Source organism: Chiroxiphia lanceolata, chromosome 2, assembly GCF_009829145.1.
Source record: "Chiroxiphia lanceolata isolate bChiLan1 chromosome 2, bChiLan1.pri, whole genome shotgun sequence".
Classification (NCBI taxonomy): domain Eukaryota; kingdom Metazoa; phylum Chordata; class Aves; order Passeriformes; family Pipridae; genus Chiroxiphia; species Chiroxiphia lanceolata.
In genome coordinates, this window is record NC_045638.1 from 103,275,716 (window position 1) to 103,287,856 (window position 12,141).

At 42.9% G+C, this 12,141-nt stretch overlaps 1 protein-coding gene and 1 long non-coding RNA gene across 12 annotated transcripts in view; one reads left to right on the top strand and one right to left on the bottom strand.

Moving 5' to 3' along the window:
- The window catches only part of C2CD3 (C2 domain containing 3 centriole elongation regulator), a 41,266-nt gene that overhangs the window by 25,016 nt on the left and 4,109 nt on the right, over nucleotides 1-12,141 (top strand). For 6 of the 11 annotated variants that reach the window (XM_032677887.1, XM_032677889.1, XM_032677888.1 and 3 more), the window contains 9 exons: nucleotides 232-543; nucleotides 1,829-1,967; nucleotides 2,634-2,698; nucleotides 3,444-3,649; nucleotides 4,364-4,464; nucleotides 5,256-5,429; nucleotides 6,199-6,416; nucleotides 7,777-8,764; nucleotides 9,367-9,469. In XM_032677887.1, coding sequence (XP_032533778.1) covers nucleotides 232-543; nucleotides 1,829-1,967; nucleotides 2,634-2,698; nucleotides 3,444-3,649; nucleotides 4,364-4,464; nucleotides 5,256-5,429; nucleotides 6,199-6,416; nucleotides 7,777-8,764; nucleotides 9,367-9,469 — 2,306 coding nt within the window. Of the gene's footprint in view, nucleotides 1-231; nucleotides 544-1,828; nucleotides 1,968-2,633; nucleotides 2,699-3,443; nucleotides 3,650-4,363; nucleotides 4,465-5,255; nucleotides 5,430-6,198; nucleotides 6,417-7,776; nucleotides 8,765-9,366; nucleotides 9,470-9,652; nucleotides 10,025-12,141 lie in introns of those variants that run through there. The other 5 variants (XM_032677892.1, XM_032677893.1, XM_032677895.1 and 2 more) reach the window with 4 other exon arrangements.
- On the bottom strand, nucleotides 10,225-11,796 carry LOC116781979. The gene is made up of 2 exons (XR_004355044.1): nucleotides 11,625-11,796; nucleotides 10,225-10,704 (listed from the first exon to the last, which is right to left on the bottom strand). It is a non-coding gene; the product is annotated as an uncharacterized LOC116781979 (long non-coding RNA).

A 12,141-nucleotide genomic window follows, 5' to 3' on the forward strand; every position in this document is an offset into this window, starting at 1 on the left:
TTAACTGCGAGGGGGAAAACAAAGGTTTACCTAATTTGGGGGATTGGTCATGGATTTTAACCTTTCCAAGCTGATTGTTCTGACAGCTCGCATAGAAATGACACTGAAAATCAAAATTCCTTTTGCTGGGCTGCTATGAGGTCTTTGCTGTAGTGAACTATACCAGCTGTTTCCCAAGCTCCTGCTTTTCCTTTGGCTTGTTCAGCTGGTTGGTTGTGGATTCTCCTGCAGGGGTGTATCCGTTGTTCAGATGCAACGCTGCAGACCTGGCAGGAGCTGCTGTGCGTGTCCACGTCGGCCTCGCTCCCACTCCTGCTGCTCTGCCCAGTGGAGTTCCCTGTGCCCAGGAATGCAGCAGCAGTGAGGATGAAGGCACAGGGAAACCCCCTGATCTGAGCCAGCAGGTCCCTGAAAATCAGCAGCTGGATATTGTAAGTCCAGGAATCACCAATGGCAAACCACAGGAAGAAGATGTGATGTTTCTGGAAAACACAGTTGCTGTCAATATCCTTGTAGAAAGAGCAATGCATCTAAGTTTAAAAGGTAATATCACCATCCCCCTTTTTTATTTTCTTTTTTCTTTCCTTTTTCTTTTTCTTTCTTTTTTTTTTCCTATGTTCATACTGCAGCAAAATTTGGAACTTGCAGCCCCAATCACTGTGTAAGTACAGGAAAAGCAGGAGATTAAGCTATTCAGCCTGTCTCCATGAATACAATACAAAATATAAGTAACACTATGTTCCCTGTTACAGATGACAGCTGAATTCTGAAGTTAAACCTTACCCGAATAACTAAACCTGAGACTCTCCTATCTTTGCTCTTTGCTTTGAAATTTAGGCTGAGTATATTAAAATGTTCCTTCCTGGCAGGGGATGTTTGGGTTTTGATATGCAGTAGCTGGGGAATTCACGGGTTTATGGAGCCTTTTCCCTGGTCTGTAAAGGAATCTCTTTGTTCAAGATGGGTTAAACCCTTTCAAACACATCAGGGGCTCTGGCCTTCACCTTGGGCCAAAATACAAATAGGAGTAAGGAACCAATCCTAGGTGAGTTTGCTGGAAACATCTCTGTTAAGATCCACTGTTTCACACTCCAGGTGATATGCCATGAATATGGCATGGATGAAAGTATGATATGAATTGAAAATTCAGCTTTTTGCCCCTTAGAACACAACTAAAGGTCAAATATAAACCATGATTTAAGTGTGTGTAATTCCAAAAGATTCTGAGCCCTGCAGATGGATTTTTTTGTAATGATTGTAGAATCTTCTGGAATTCATAGTCTTTGGGAAACTGATGTGACATTGTTTGCTACTGCTAAGTTTCTGATGAGATAAAGGAGGTTTCTTCTGAATATTGCAGAAACACTGCAATATTTCTGCTTTTAATTTACATTTTAGGGGATTTTTGGAAGTAACTAATTGAGAGGCAATGGATACACTGAAACAAATATAAGCTGGTTTCAAGAAGAAACTTTATTCCTTATTACTGTCAAACAGGTGGCTCAGGTCGGAGAGTAGCTCAAGCAGTGGATAGGGTCCTGTGGACCTGGATTTTATTCCTAGCTTTGCCTCTGACCTCTCAGATGATTTTGGGCAAATGGTTTTTCCATTTCTCCCTTGAATATTCCAGCTTCTGCTCTAGAAATGTTCATGTAATATTTGCTCCCATTGTAAACATAAAGGGCTTTCAGCTCCACCAATGAAAAGAAGTATTTTCTAGATGGTGGATTTCTTTGCTGATTGTCTGGTTTTAATTGCTGAACTGTCTTTAGATTTTTTTATTATTACTATTGATAACAAATTTGTATTTAATTCTGTGTAATTTTAGGAAGTCCTTTGACAGAACGGGAAGTAACAGCCCCCAGTAGCTGTGTATCATTTGCTGTTGCTGGTGCAGATGCTCCGATAACTACTCCAGTAGTAGAAAATACAGACTCACCAGTCTGGGACTTCCAGGAACAAGCCAGGTAAGAAATGGGAACTCCCAGAGAAACACCCTGGATCTGAGAGCCAGGCCAAGTGTGAAAAGGACATGTCATGGAATCACAGGTTTGGGTTGGAAGGGACCTTAAAACTCATCCAGTTCCACCCCCTGCCATGGGCAGGGACACCTTCCTCTAGACCCCAGCAGATCAAGTCATGCATATTCAGGAATATTCAGTAATAAACCTGTGTTTCCAATCTAGTGGCTCTTCCGGCATTTCTAATACCTGAATTGATTCAAACAACTTAAAAACTATTCTGCAATTTGACAGTTCAATTTTCAGTTTGGGTTTATTTTATTTCCAGGAATGAACCTCAAACATTACAGCTTTCAACCATGACCTTAGTACTTTGCTGTCACTGTGTTGTTGAGTCATGAAATAAGCATATTTCTGTTCCTTCATGGTTTTATTGTCCCGTCTTTTAAATATGCAGCAAGAGTGAGGAGAGGGAAATAAGCAGAAACCCAAACCAAGTAAATATAGTTATGCTTTGAGGGCTCAATAATTTTGGGGTTTGTTTTGTTCCTGCCCCTATCAGTCCAGAAAGAAACTGGGTAGATACAGTGGCATTGAAACTCCAGAGGCATTTTACTGTACTCCTTCTTTTTCCTGTTTTGCATAAAATATTATGATTTTTGGTTTTAACAGATTATCCAAAGAGCTTCTGCTGGATCCACAGCAAACCTTGGTCTTCAAAGTGTGGCACAAAGCAGGTAAAGTTTGTGGTACAGTATTGAGAGGAGTGTCTTCTCTGCATCCCTTTCCTTGGGTTACTTGTATTTAATTCAAGGAAAATAAATTAAATAAATCAAAGACTAGAATTGTGATGACATTTTTACCTTGCACAAGAAGAATGCTAGAGATAAGTACCTACTGATTTCCTGGCCCTTGGCATCCTCCTTCTCCCCATTAATCATCTTACAAGGTTTGGTTTCTTTGTATTCTTTCAGGTCTTATTTTGACAGCACTTTAGAGGTTGGATTTTCCTACTGAAGGAAATTCTTTACTGTGTTCTTTCTGTCAAAGAAACTCTTTACTCTGTTCTTCACTGTCTGTTTCTTCAGACATGCTGTTTGTTGTCTCTGCAGTGGGTTGAAGCATAACCAGTTGTAACGAAATACTTTTATTTCTTTTTTTTAATATTAAAGTTCAGCTGTCTGATTTTTGCTTCCAAAATAAACCTCCTCAGCCTTCCTCTGTATTAGCCAGAGTAATGTGTGTTTACAGTGATACTCCTGCCAATCCCTCTCCCTTCCCTGGGCTTTCACTGGTTCTGCAGGGACATTTTTATTTAAATAAGATAACCAAATAACATCCTCTTCTTGGATAGGATTGGTTGTTCTGGAAATTGGGTCTATTTCCAAGACATAATATAAGGGCTGTATAGCTGACTGTGTTTCAGCATTCCTGAAAATGCTTCATTTCAATGAATATGTGTTTTATATCCTTCTTCTCCAGAGACGGAGCGAGTGATTGGATTTGCATCCGTGGACCTTTCCCCTCTCCTTTCCGGCTTCCAGCTTGTGTGTGGGTGGTACAACATCACAGATTTCGGTGGGCAGTGCCGAGGACAGATCAAAGTAGCCATTTCACCTCTCCAAAACATAAATAATCTCAAAGAAGAAAGACAGGCCAGGGCCCGAACCCAGCCGGAAAGTTCTTCTGTACGTGCTTCCATTTCCTCCCCTCTGATATTTAATCAGATTCCTCCTAATTAGCACCGAGTCTCCAGGTTTCTGAGCGAATTCACAGCACTCTCATGGGCCTGTCTGTGTAAAGGTATCAGAAACACTTAATTCCTTAGGAATTCTGCTCCTTGTTTCCATGGGAGCTGCACACCAACACTAGGTACAGCGCTCAAACCACGTCATGGACGTTTCCAGTAGCTTCACTCTGTTTGGAATTTTTTTTAGGGTAGTAATCTAAATAGTGTGGGTTTGGATGTCTGGGAGCCTGGTATTGTCCTGTTCTGTTTGCTGCTTTGGGTGGCAGCTGATGGGCAAAACATACCATAAAATAAATTCAGCCTTTCATTTCTAATTTGGCAGGAATCTGTTTTTCTGGAAGATTTGTCATTTCTTCTGGGTTTTTCTTTATTCTCTGGACTTTCCAGATACACTGGGGTGTGTTATACACATGTAATGGAGCCTCTATCCTACTCTTCATCAGTTTCCTCTTTGATACATGGGAGGAATTAACGGAAGTGTCTGAAATGAGAGTGTTGTGAAATGGTACTTTGGCCTAGTGCTGGAAAATCCACTGCAAATTTAAAGCTATTTAGAAAATGTGAGGTTTTGTTAGTTCAGCAAGATAATACTTTTAATTTTCTTATTTTCCTGCTGTGGAAGACTCATGTACAGTGTTCCTCTTCATTCTAGGGGAAGGCAAGCTTTCTACCATTTCCTGGTAATGCTGCAAACTTTTCCAAGCAGATGCTGAATTACTTGTCAAAGGAAGTGAGTGTTCCTACCCAAGAGTGGTGAGTCCACAGACCATCCACCTTCTTGATTATTTTCAGGGCTCAGATGAAAAAGGCAAACCCTGTCAAAGGTCTTGCTCTTAAAAACTAGAGGAAATTCCCCTTCCCAGTGAGAGGGCAGCACAGGAGATTGCAATTCTGGGACAGGTTCCTTTCGACACAACCCAGATGTTCTTTTTCTTCTCGCTGATATTTTCATTTACACCCTTGTAAATTAGGATTTACATGATGCCATTGCTAAAACTGACAGGTTCTTCTTCCAGGCTCTGATTGAGTCTGTCTTTGCTTTTATTTTTAATAAGTTAAGAGAGAATATTCCTGATATATCCCCTTTATTTTGCCATAAATTCTGCCTATGACCAGTTAATGATAGCTGGTAAAATGCTGTAGTATTACATATTCCAGGAGTAAGGCTGTCAGATATCCTGCAGTAATTCTTGCTTTCTATTCCTTAAAACAAGCACCAAATGTATTTAACTAGTGAGAGAGTGTTTTAATTCATGATTTGTTTAATTAACCTACAGAGATGATCCTTTTCCCACATGTATCTTTGAAGTTTAGAGGGATCATGGTTCCACCATTATGGGATCTGAGCTAGCGTGGGAGTTGTCAGCGAGCATGGAAAATTCCCGGCCACACCATTAACTTGATTTTGGTGTAAATGCCATTCCCATAGACATTTGAAAGAATTAATTTGTGGCTCTTTAAAGGATTTCAAGACACTGGATATTCTTAGTTGGCAGACTCTTCACAATTAGAGATTTCAACCTGGTTTTTGGTGCTAAACACAGGGCTGTTTTTAGCAGGATTAGTACGCCTGGAACACACACACCTCGTCATGAAGAGCACATGCAGAATGTGCGCAGGTTCCATGAATCCCTGCAGCAGGAGGGGAACACGCGTCGGGCAGCAAGGCTGGACTCGGCATCACCGTCATCGCGTGCCGGTCTCCTCACTGCCCTCAGGTAAAGTTACAAGGGAATGCCAAGCCTTGGGTTTGCAGAGCAGAGCTTGGAAGTGAAGGATCCAATTTCGAAGGACTGGAGTGAAACAGCATTAGCAGTGTTTCCAAATCAGGAGAGAGTGCCTGGATTTATCTGTCCTGTCATGCAACACGTGCCGTGAAGCCAACAGTCCACTGAACTGGTTTACAAGGATAACCTGTAAGCATTGTTATGGTGTGTGGAGCAGGTTATCCTTTCCCAACAGGATGCATTTCTATTTGCTAGAAGCACTTTTCTCCTGACTATATTCTAGGTTTAAATCAGGTATAAATTCAGAAGAATATTAAAGTCTGTAGGACTGAAAGAGACTTTCTGATGTGTTTGATCTCTTCCCCTGCTACCACAAGCAATATATCTTAAAATCCTTGGATCTTATGCAGGTAGGAATCCTCAGATTTTTATCAAGCTCAGACACAAAATCAATTAATATTCTTGACTTTATGACTTGTTGGAAGGTCATCTCAAATCCAACTGCTTTGATTAAATAAGTTTAAAACTAGCTCTTTTTTTAACTTCCAGCCCAAGTTTCATGGCTAATTCAGGATTTGTTCATGAGTGTTATCCTCTTACTTAGAGCAATCTCAACATTTACCTACTGATCTATTTTTCAATAACCTTTAATCTTGTATTTGCATATTTACATGCTGTTGACTAGAAAGATACAATTAAAACCCATTTGCCACAGGCTTTTTTATCCCATTCTTACCAAATTTCTTACCACTGCTTCCAGAAAAAACTTGAGTGAGCTGGATGAGGTTCAAAGATACTTCAGCCAGAAGCTGACCAGGTCTTTTCCTGACTTCAGTTACGGCAACACATCCAAACCAAGCCATGAGGAGCAGGAGAGGGACCATCATGGCTCCATGAGCAGAGAAGTGGATCCCAAAGGATGCCATCTTTTGGAAAAATCCAGTCAGTTGATGTCTCAGGTCAGCAGTCTAATCAATGGTAAGTTGTTGCTGCGAGTAGCAAAATGACATGGAAATCAATTTAAAAGCTGATGCTTTTAAAATAATTTATCAGAATAGAGAATAAACTGTAGCTCAGAGCTACAGTTGCTGCCAGTGGAAAAGTTACTCCATGCTTTTTCTGCCAGTGGCTCCCTACAGGGAAGCAGCCCTTCCAAGAGATGGAGTTAAAGGGAACATCCCTTTTATGCCAGGATTTGCTGTTCTTGTATCACCACCTTAAACTTTTCTTTTATTTTTTTTTCTCTTTATTCTCCAAGTTTTGCTCTTTTTATTTTCCTTCTTATCCTTAGTAATTGTTTTTCTGCTTCTTTACGTGCTCTTCTCTACAATCTGCCTCAGACTCTTCCTCTCCTTTCCCAAATGTCCTCCACCATTCCCTTGGAGCAGGACTTGCCTCGTAATTGTTTCCCATTTTACCTAACACTGCAAGCTATGAATAGGATTTGCTCACTAGGAACCAAAAAAACCATGATTGTGGCTTTTTAAGGAATTTGTAAAATCCCTAGAGATTCTCAGGATTGCATAGATTTAGTTAATTCCAATCCCCTTTTCCAGGGTCTGTGTTAGGAAACACAGCCCTGTTGTTTGCAGCCCTGACAATTTTACCACCACAGCTGAGCAACAATGAATTCCTGTGTTACAAATATTTCATTAACAATTGTCTATCATTTGATCCAAGTTGGGAAATTCGACTGGAAGATGGAAAATATCAGTAACAACTGTGTGCATAAAACTGGGGAACCTGTGGAATGGAAAGGTGGAAAGATTATCCTGTCCACCTTTCCTGTCTAGATTATTTCTTTTTCCTTCTCATGTGCTGTGAACTGTCCAAACTGGATTTAACCACTCCAAAACACCAATAGAATCATAGAATTATAGAATCACAGAAGGTTTGGGTTGGAAGGGAACTTAAAGATGATCCAGTTCTTCCACCCTCTGCCATAGGCAGGGACACCTCCCACTAGACCAGGTTGCTCTAGGGCCCATCCAACCTGGCCTTGAACACTTCCAGGGATGGGGCAGCCACAGCTTCTCTGGGCAACCTGTGCCAGGGCCTCACCACCCTCACAGCCAAGAATTTCTTCCCAATATCCCATCTAACCCTGCCCTCTGACAATGGGAAGGCATTCCCCCTTGCCCTGTCACTCCATGCCCTTGTCCAAAGTCCCTCTCCAGCTCTCTTGGAGCCCCTTTAGGCACTGGAAGGGGCTCTAAAGTCTCCCCGGAGCCAGTATTTTGCCTTTTTCATTGGTATTATCTGGAGAAAGCCAAAATAAATCAATTGTAAGCTGAATTGTTACTCCATGCATTCACTGATGCTGTTTTTTGTTAACCAGACTTACAGACCATAACTAAAAATAGCAAAGAAGCTTCTAATGTGCATCCAGACAGCAGCAGGAAGCCAGGTGCTGTGGATGCATCCAGCTGGAAGGAGGAAGGAGCCAGACTTGAAGTCCATCGAGGCCGCTTGGACTTGGACCCCCCCAGAATTTCCAGTGATCCACAGCAGCCGTGCAATTCTGAGAGACCTGTGTTTGAGAGACACATGTTGCACAAACTCCTAGACCCCATTGTCCCTGAAGATGAGCATCCAGTGGATTATATCCAGGACAATGAAGGTGCTTTTGACATCCAGCCACACAGTGAAGAGGAATATGAGGAAGATGTTATAGAGCCACAAACTCTCAATGAAATAACAACTGTAACAGACAGGATGAGTCCCTGGTCCAGTGTGATCTCTGAAACTGGGCAGGGGGCTGAGCAGCATTCTGTGGACTCCAGGCCTGGAGATCAGCACTCCATGGATGTGGGTTGTTTCCAAAGGGAAAACAGCAGCACCAGCATCCTGCAAGGGGACAACCAGAGCGAGCTCACCACCCTGAGGCCATCCATGAGCCCCCATGCTGGTGGGAATGGCAAGAGTCCTTGGGAAGCAATGGAAGGCTTCCAAAACTTTAACAGCAGCATGGAAACAGCAGAGAAGGAGCCTCTTCAACCTGCTGGACAGAGCCTCTGGGACAGAGCATTTAACTCTGAACCCAGAAAGAAGAATGTCGAGGTCCGTGCAGGCTCCAAGGAGTTACTGCCATTCCCAGGAGACATGGATTTGATCAATCCAAAAACCAGAGGGAGAGAGGAGGAGGAAAATGCAGAGGTTTTAAATGAAGAGCATCGTGACAAGGAAGGAAGTGGTTCTGATGAGAATTGTGTTAGGAGTGTATCAGCCCAAGCTGGCTCAGAAAGAAACAGTGAGAGTTTTCCTGATGACGCCAGTGAAGACCCACTGGAAGGGTCAGAAAACTCCATCAAACCAAAAATCACTTTGTATCCTTTTTACTCTTTCCTTAAACGCTCCTTGCATTCCCAGAGCTTGTCTTCCTGCTTACTTAGACTGTCCCTGGCCTCAGGAAAGAGGAATTTACTATGTGGAGCTCTTCCCTGGAAAATGAAGACCCTGTTACTTGTGTTTCACACAATGTAGTGATAACTCTCTTGAAGCTTTTAACCAGTATATTTTGTGATCTTCATTTTGGGTAATTCCAATGTGTCTTCTTGCATTTTTCCCCATGTTGTTTTTCTCCATGTAAAAGAGTTCTTGTGTTTCTTCTGTGTGAAAAGAAATGTGGTTTATTTTGCTTTTAAGATACTTCCCAACGTTTCTTGCACAAAGCCCAAATCTTGCACTCAGTTCCACTAAGCAATCTTGGAATTTTTGCAGGATGAAATGCTCTACAGATTTGTGAGGTATTGCTGTAAATCAGGTTGGTGTTCCATGCTCTGTGAGAGAACCAAGCATTCAGAACAATAGAATATTGATTTAAATGAATGAGATTCACTGTCTGGGATCCATTAACAACCTTATTGCACATCTGGAGCTGTGTGCAACTACTTGCTGCCAAAGGTTGTTCCTTAACAGCTCTGCTCAGATCTGATCCTGTCATTGTTCCGAACTTCTTCCTCCCACCCCAGGAGATGGAAGCCTCCATGAGACTGCTCAGCACTTCTTCTCATCCTTCCACAGTTCTGAAAGTAAGTATGGGATGCCATTTCCTTCACTGTCAAACTTAAGTCCATTCCTTAAAGCAGGAACAGAAGTACTTCTCTCTTCTTTTACCTGCCAGCGCTTGGCTTAGAGGTGGTGGCTTGCAAATCATGTCAAGGAGAATCTTCCTGATCCCTTTTCTCTCTGTCAGGATCATTTTTAATGTTCAGTGTTCATAGGTGTGTTGTCTGTGCTCATCAGGATGAAATGAGGGAATTTGCAGCAGGAGAGGCTTTCCTGGAGAGGCATCAAGTAACTGTTCTGCAACACAGGGAATAGCAGAATAACTGGTGTGATTGTTCCTCCTGCAGCAAAGCTATGTTTTGCTGAGGTTCACTTTTTTATGTGCATAAATATTTATTTACTGCAAGAGGTTTGTGGCTCAGTCATTTTGAGATCTACATATTAATCTTATTTTCAGTACTTTTCATAAAAAAGAGGGAAAGCGACTTCTTACACACGGAGATAGTGATGGGATAAGGGGGAACAGTTTTAGACTAGAAGAGATTTAGGTTACATATTAGGAGGAAATTCTTTGCTGTCAGGGTGGTGAGGCCCTGGCACAGGTTTCCCAGAGAAGCTGTGGCTGCCCCAGCCCTGGAAGCTTTCAAGGCCAGGTTGGATGGGCCTTGGAGTAACCTGGTCTAGTGGGAGGTGTCCCTGCCTATGACAGGGGGGTTGGAACAACATGAGCTTTAAGGTCACTTCCAACCCAAAACATTCATTGAGTCTATGATTTTATAGAAAAGTTTATTAACTCTCTCATTTTTAAAATCCATCCTCATGCCCCCTCTCAGAGCAGCATGTGGAAGAGAAGGACCTCAAGAACTGGAAGCCCGAGTCTGATGGAGAAAAGAAGTAAAAAAAAAAATCTGGGTTTCATGAGGCTCTGCAAAACTCGGATCCCTGGAAGGTGGTCACAGATCCAGGCTGAGGCCTGAGCTGCTGCAGCACCTCCTGAGGTCCCCACGTCCTCACAGCAGGAGCTGAGACAGCGTTTTTGTCTCAAAATGCTGCCAGCCATCCCACCTCACCACTGCTTCACCACTCTGTGAGGGAAGACTGGGAAAGTAGGGAGTCAGACAAGCCAGAAAGGGGTGGCAGGAGCACTGGAAAAGCCAGGAGAGATGTTTGCCAGCTGCCACGTGAGCGAGAGGAATCTGGTGATCTTCAGAGAACAGCTCGGATTGCAGCCATGCTGTCACGCTCAGTGTTGGCTGAACTGTGCAGAAACCAAACAGCCCAGGTTTAGAAACTGATGTTCCCAAGGCCAGTTAGAATGAAAACTATGAGAAAGCAGTTTTGGTGAACTCTGTTTTACCATTGGCAGCAGCAAATGTTCTTCACACAGGGTGTTTGATGGAGCACGAGGCACAACAGAGTCCTGTCTCAGCAGACCCTACAAGTGCTGCAGCTAATCCTGGAATGAGGCTAGTTTGAGATTAGCTATATCCAAATAGTGCCTTGCTAGTACTCTACCTAATTATTAATCATTTTCAGGGCTGTATTTCCAGCCACTCAGCTCATAACTGCCCAGAGAGGGAATTCGAGTGAAACTGGTATTAGTGTTAAACCACAGGGTTCCATGAGTTCAGAGATATTAGATCCTGCCTTATTCTGTTCTGATTTGTCAAGGACACTGTTTCCAGTGACATAAAGGTTCCTTAGAGTGTTTGTTTTGTAGGTCATACAGAGGGAAATCAATGCATCATCTTATCTGGGAGTGATCAACAAACAGCCTGAAAAAGATTCATGGAATCCCAGAGTGGTTTGGAAGGGACCTTAAAGCTCGTCCAGTCTCACACCCCTGCCATGGGCAGGGACAACTTCCACTAGAACAGGTTGCTCCAAGCCCTGTCCAGCCTTGAACACTTCTGGGGATGGGGCAGCCACAGCTTCTCTGAGCAACCTGTGCCAGTGCTTCACCACCCTCAGGAAGAATTTCTTCCCAATATCCCATCTAACCCTGCCCTGTGGCAGGAGGAAGCCATCCCCTCTTGTCCTTTCACTCCAAGCCCTTGTCAAAAGTCCCACTCCAAATATTTTTTATTTCTTTCCCCCCTCACCTCTAGGAATATTCCAAAAGGATAAAAAACCCAGTTTTACTTAGAAAAATTCTTATTTGTGTATAGATAGATTTACCTTCAGTGGGAATTAGACACAGCCTTGAGCAAATTCACAATAACAGGTTTTATATGTTCTAAAAATGTCGACGGCAGCAACAGCTGAAACATCCTTTTTTGGTTGTGTTGTGTCTTCTTGATCTGCTGGGTCTACTTGATTTCCTGCGTGGAAAGCAGGAATAGATGCAACTCCCAGGGGAGGTTGTAGCCTGTTAACACACATCTGTTTGCTCTCCTTCATCCCTGGGCACAAACAAAACCACCAGCAAACCTGCTGAGCCACAGTCCTGAAATATTCCCTGGCTCCAAACCCAACCCTCTCCATGACCTATAAAATGCTCATGGATCTGTTTGCTTTAATCCAGTCCCTGGATAATCCTCAGCTGGTGTCAGTGTCACTGCCATTCCTATAAAAAGAAAAGTGAAGTGTGATCCTCAGTGCACAATCCCTTTCCCAATGGAATATGGGAGCTTCCTGCCTGAGCACCAGACACTTGAAGTCTGAGAGAGAGAGAGAGGGAGAATCCTGGGATGGG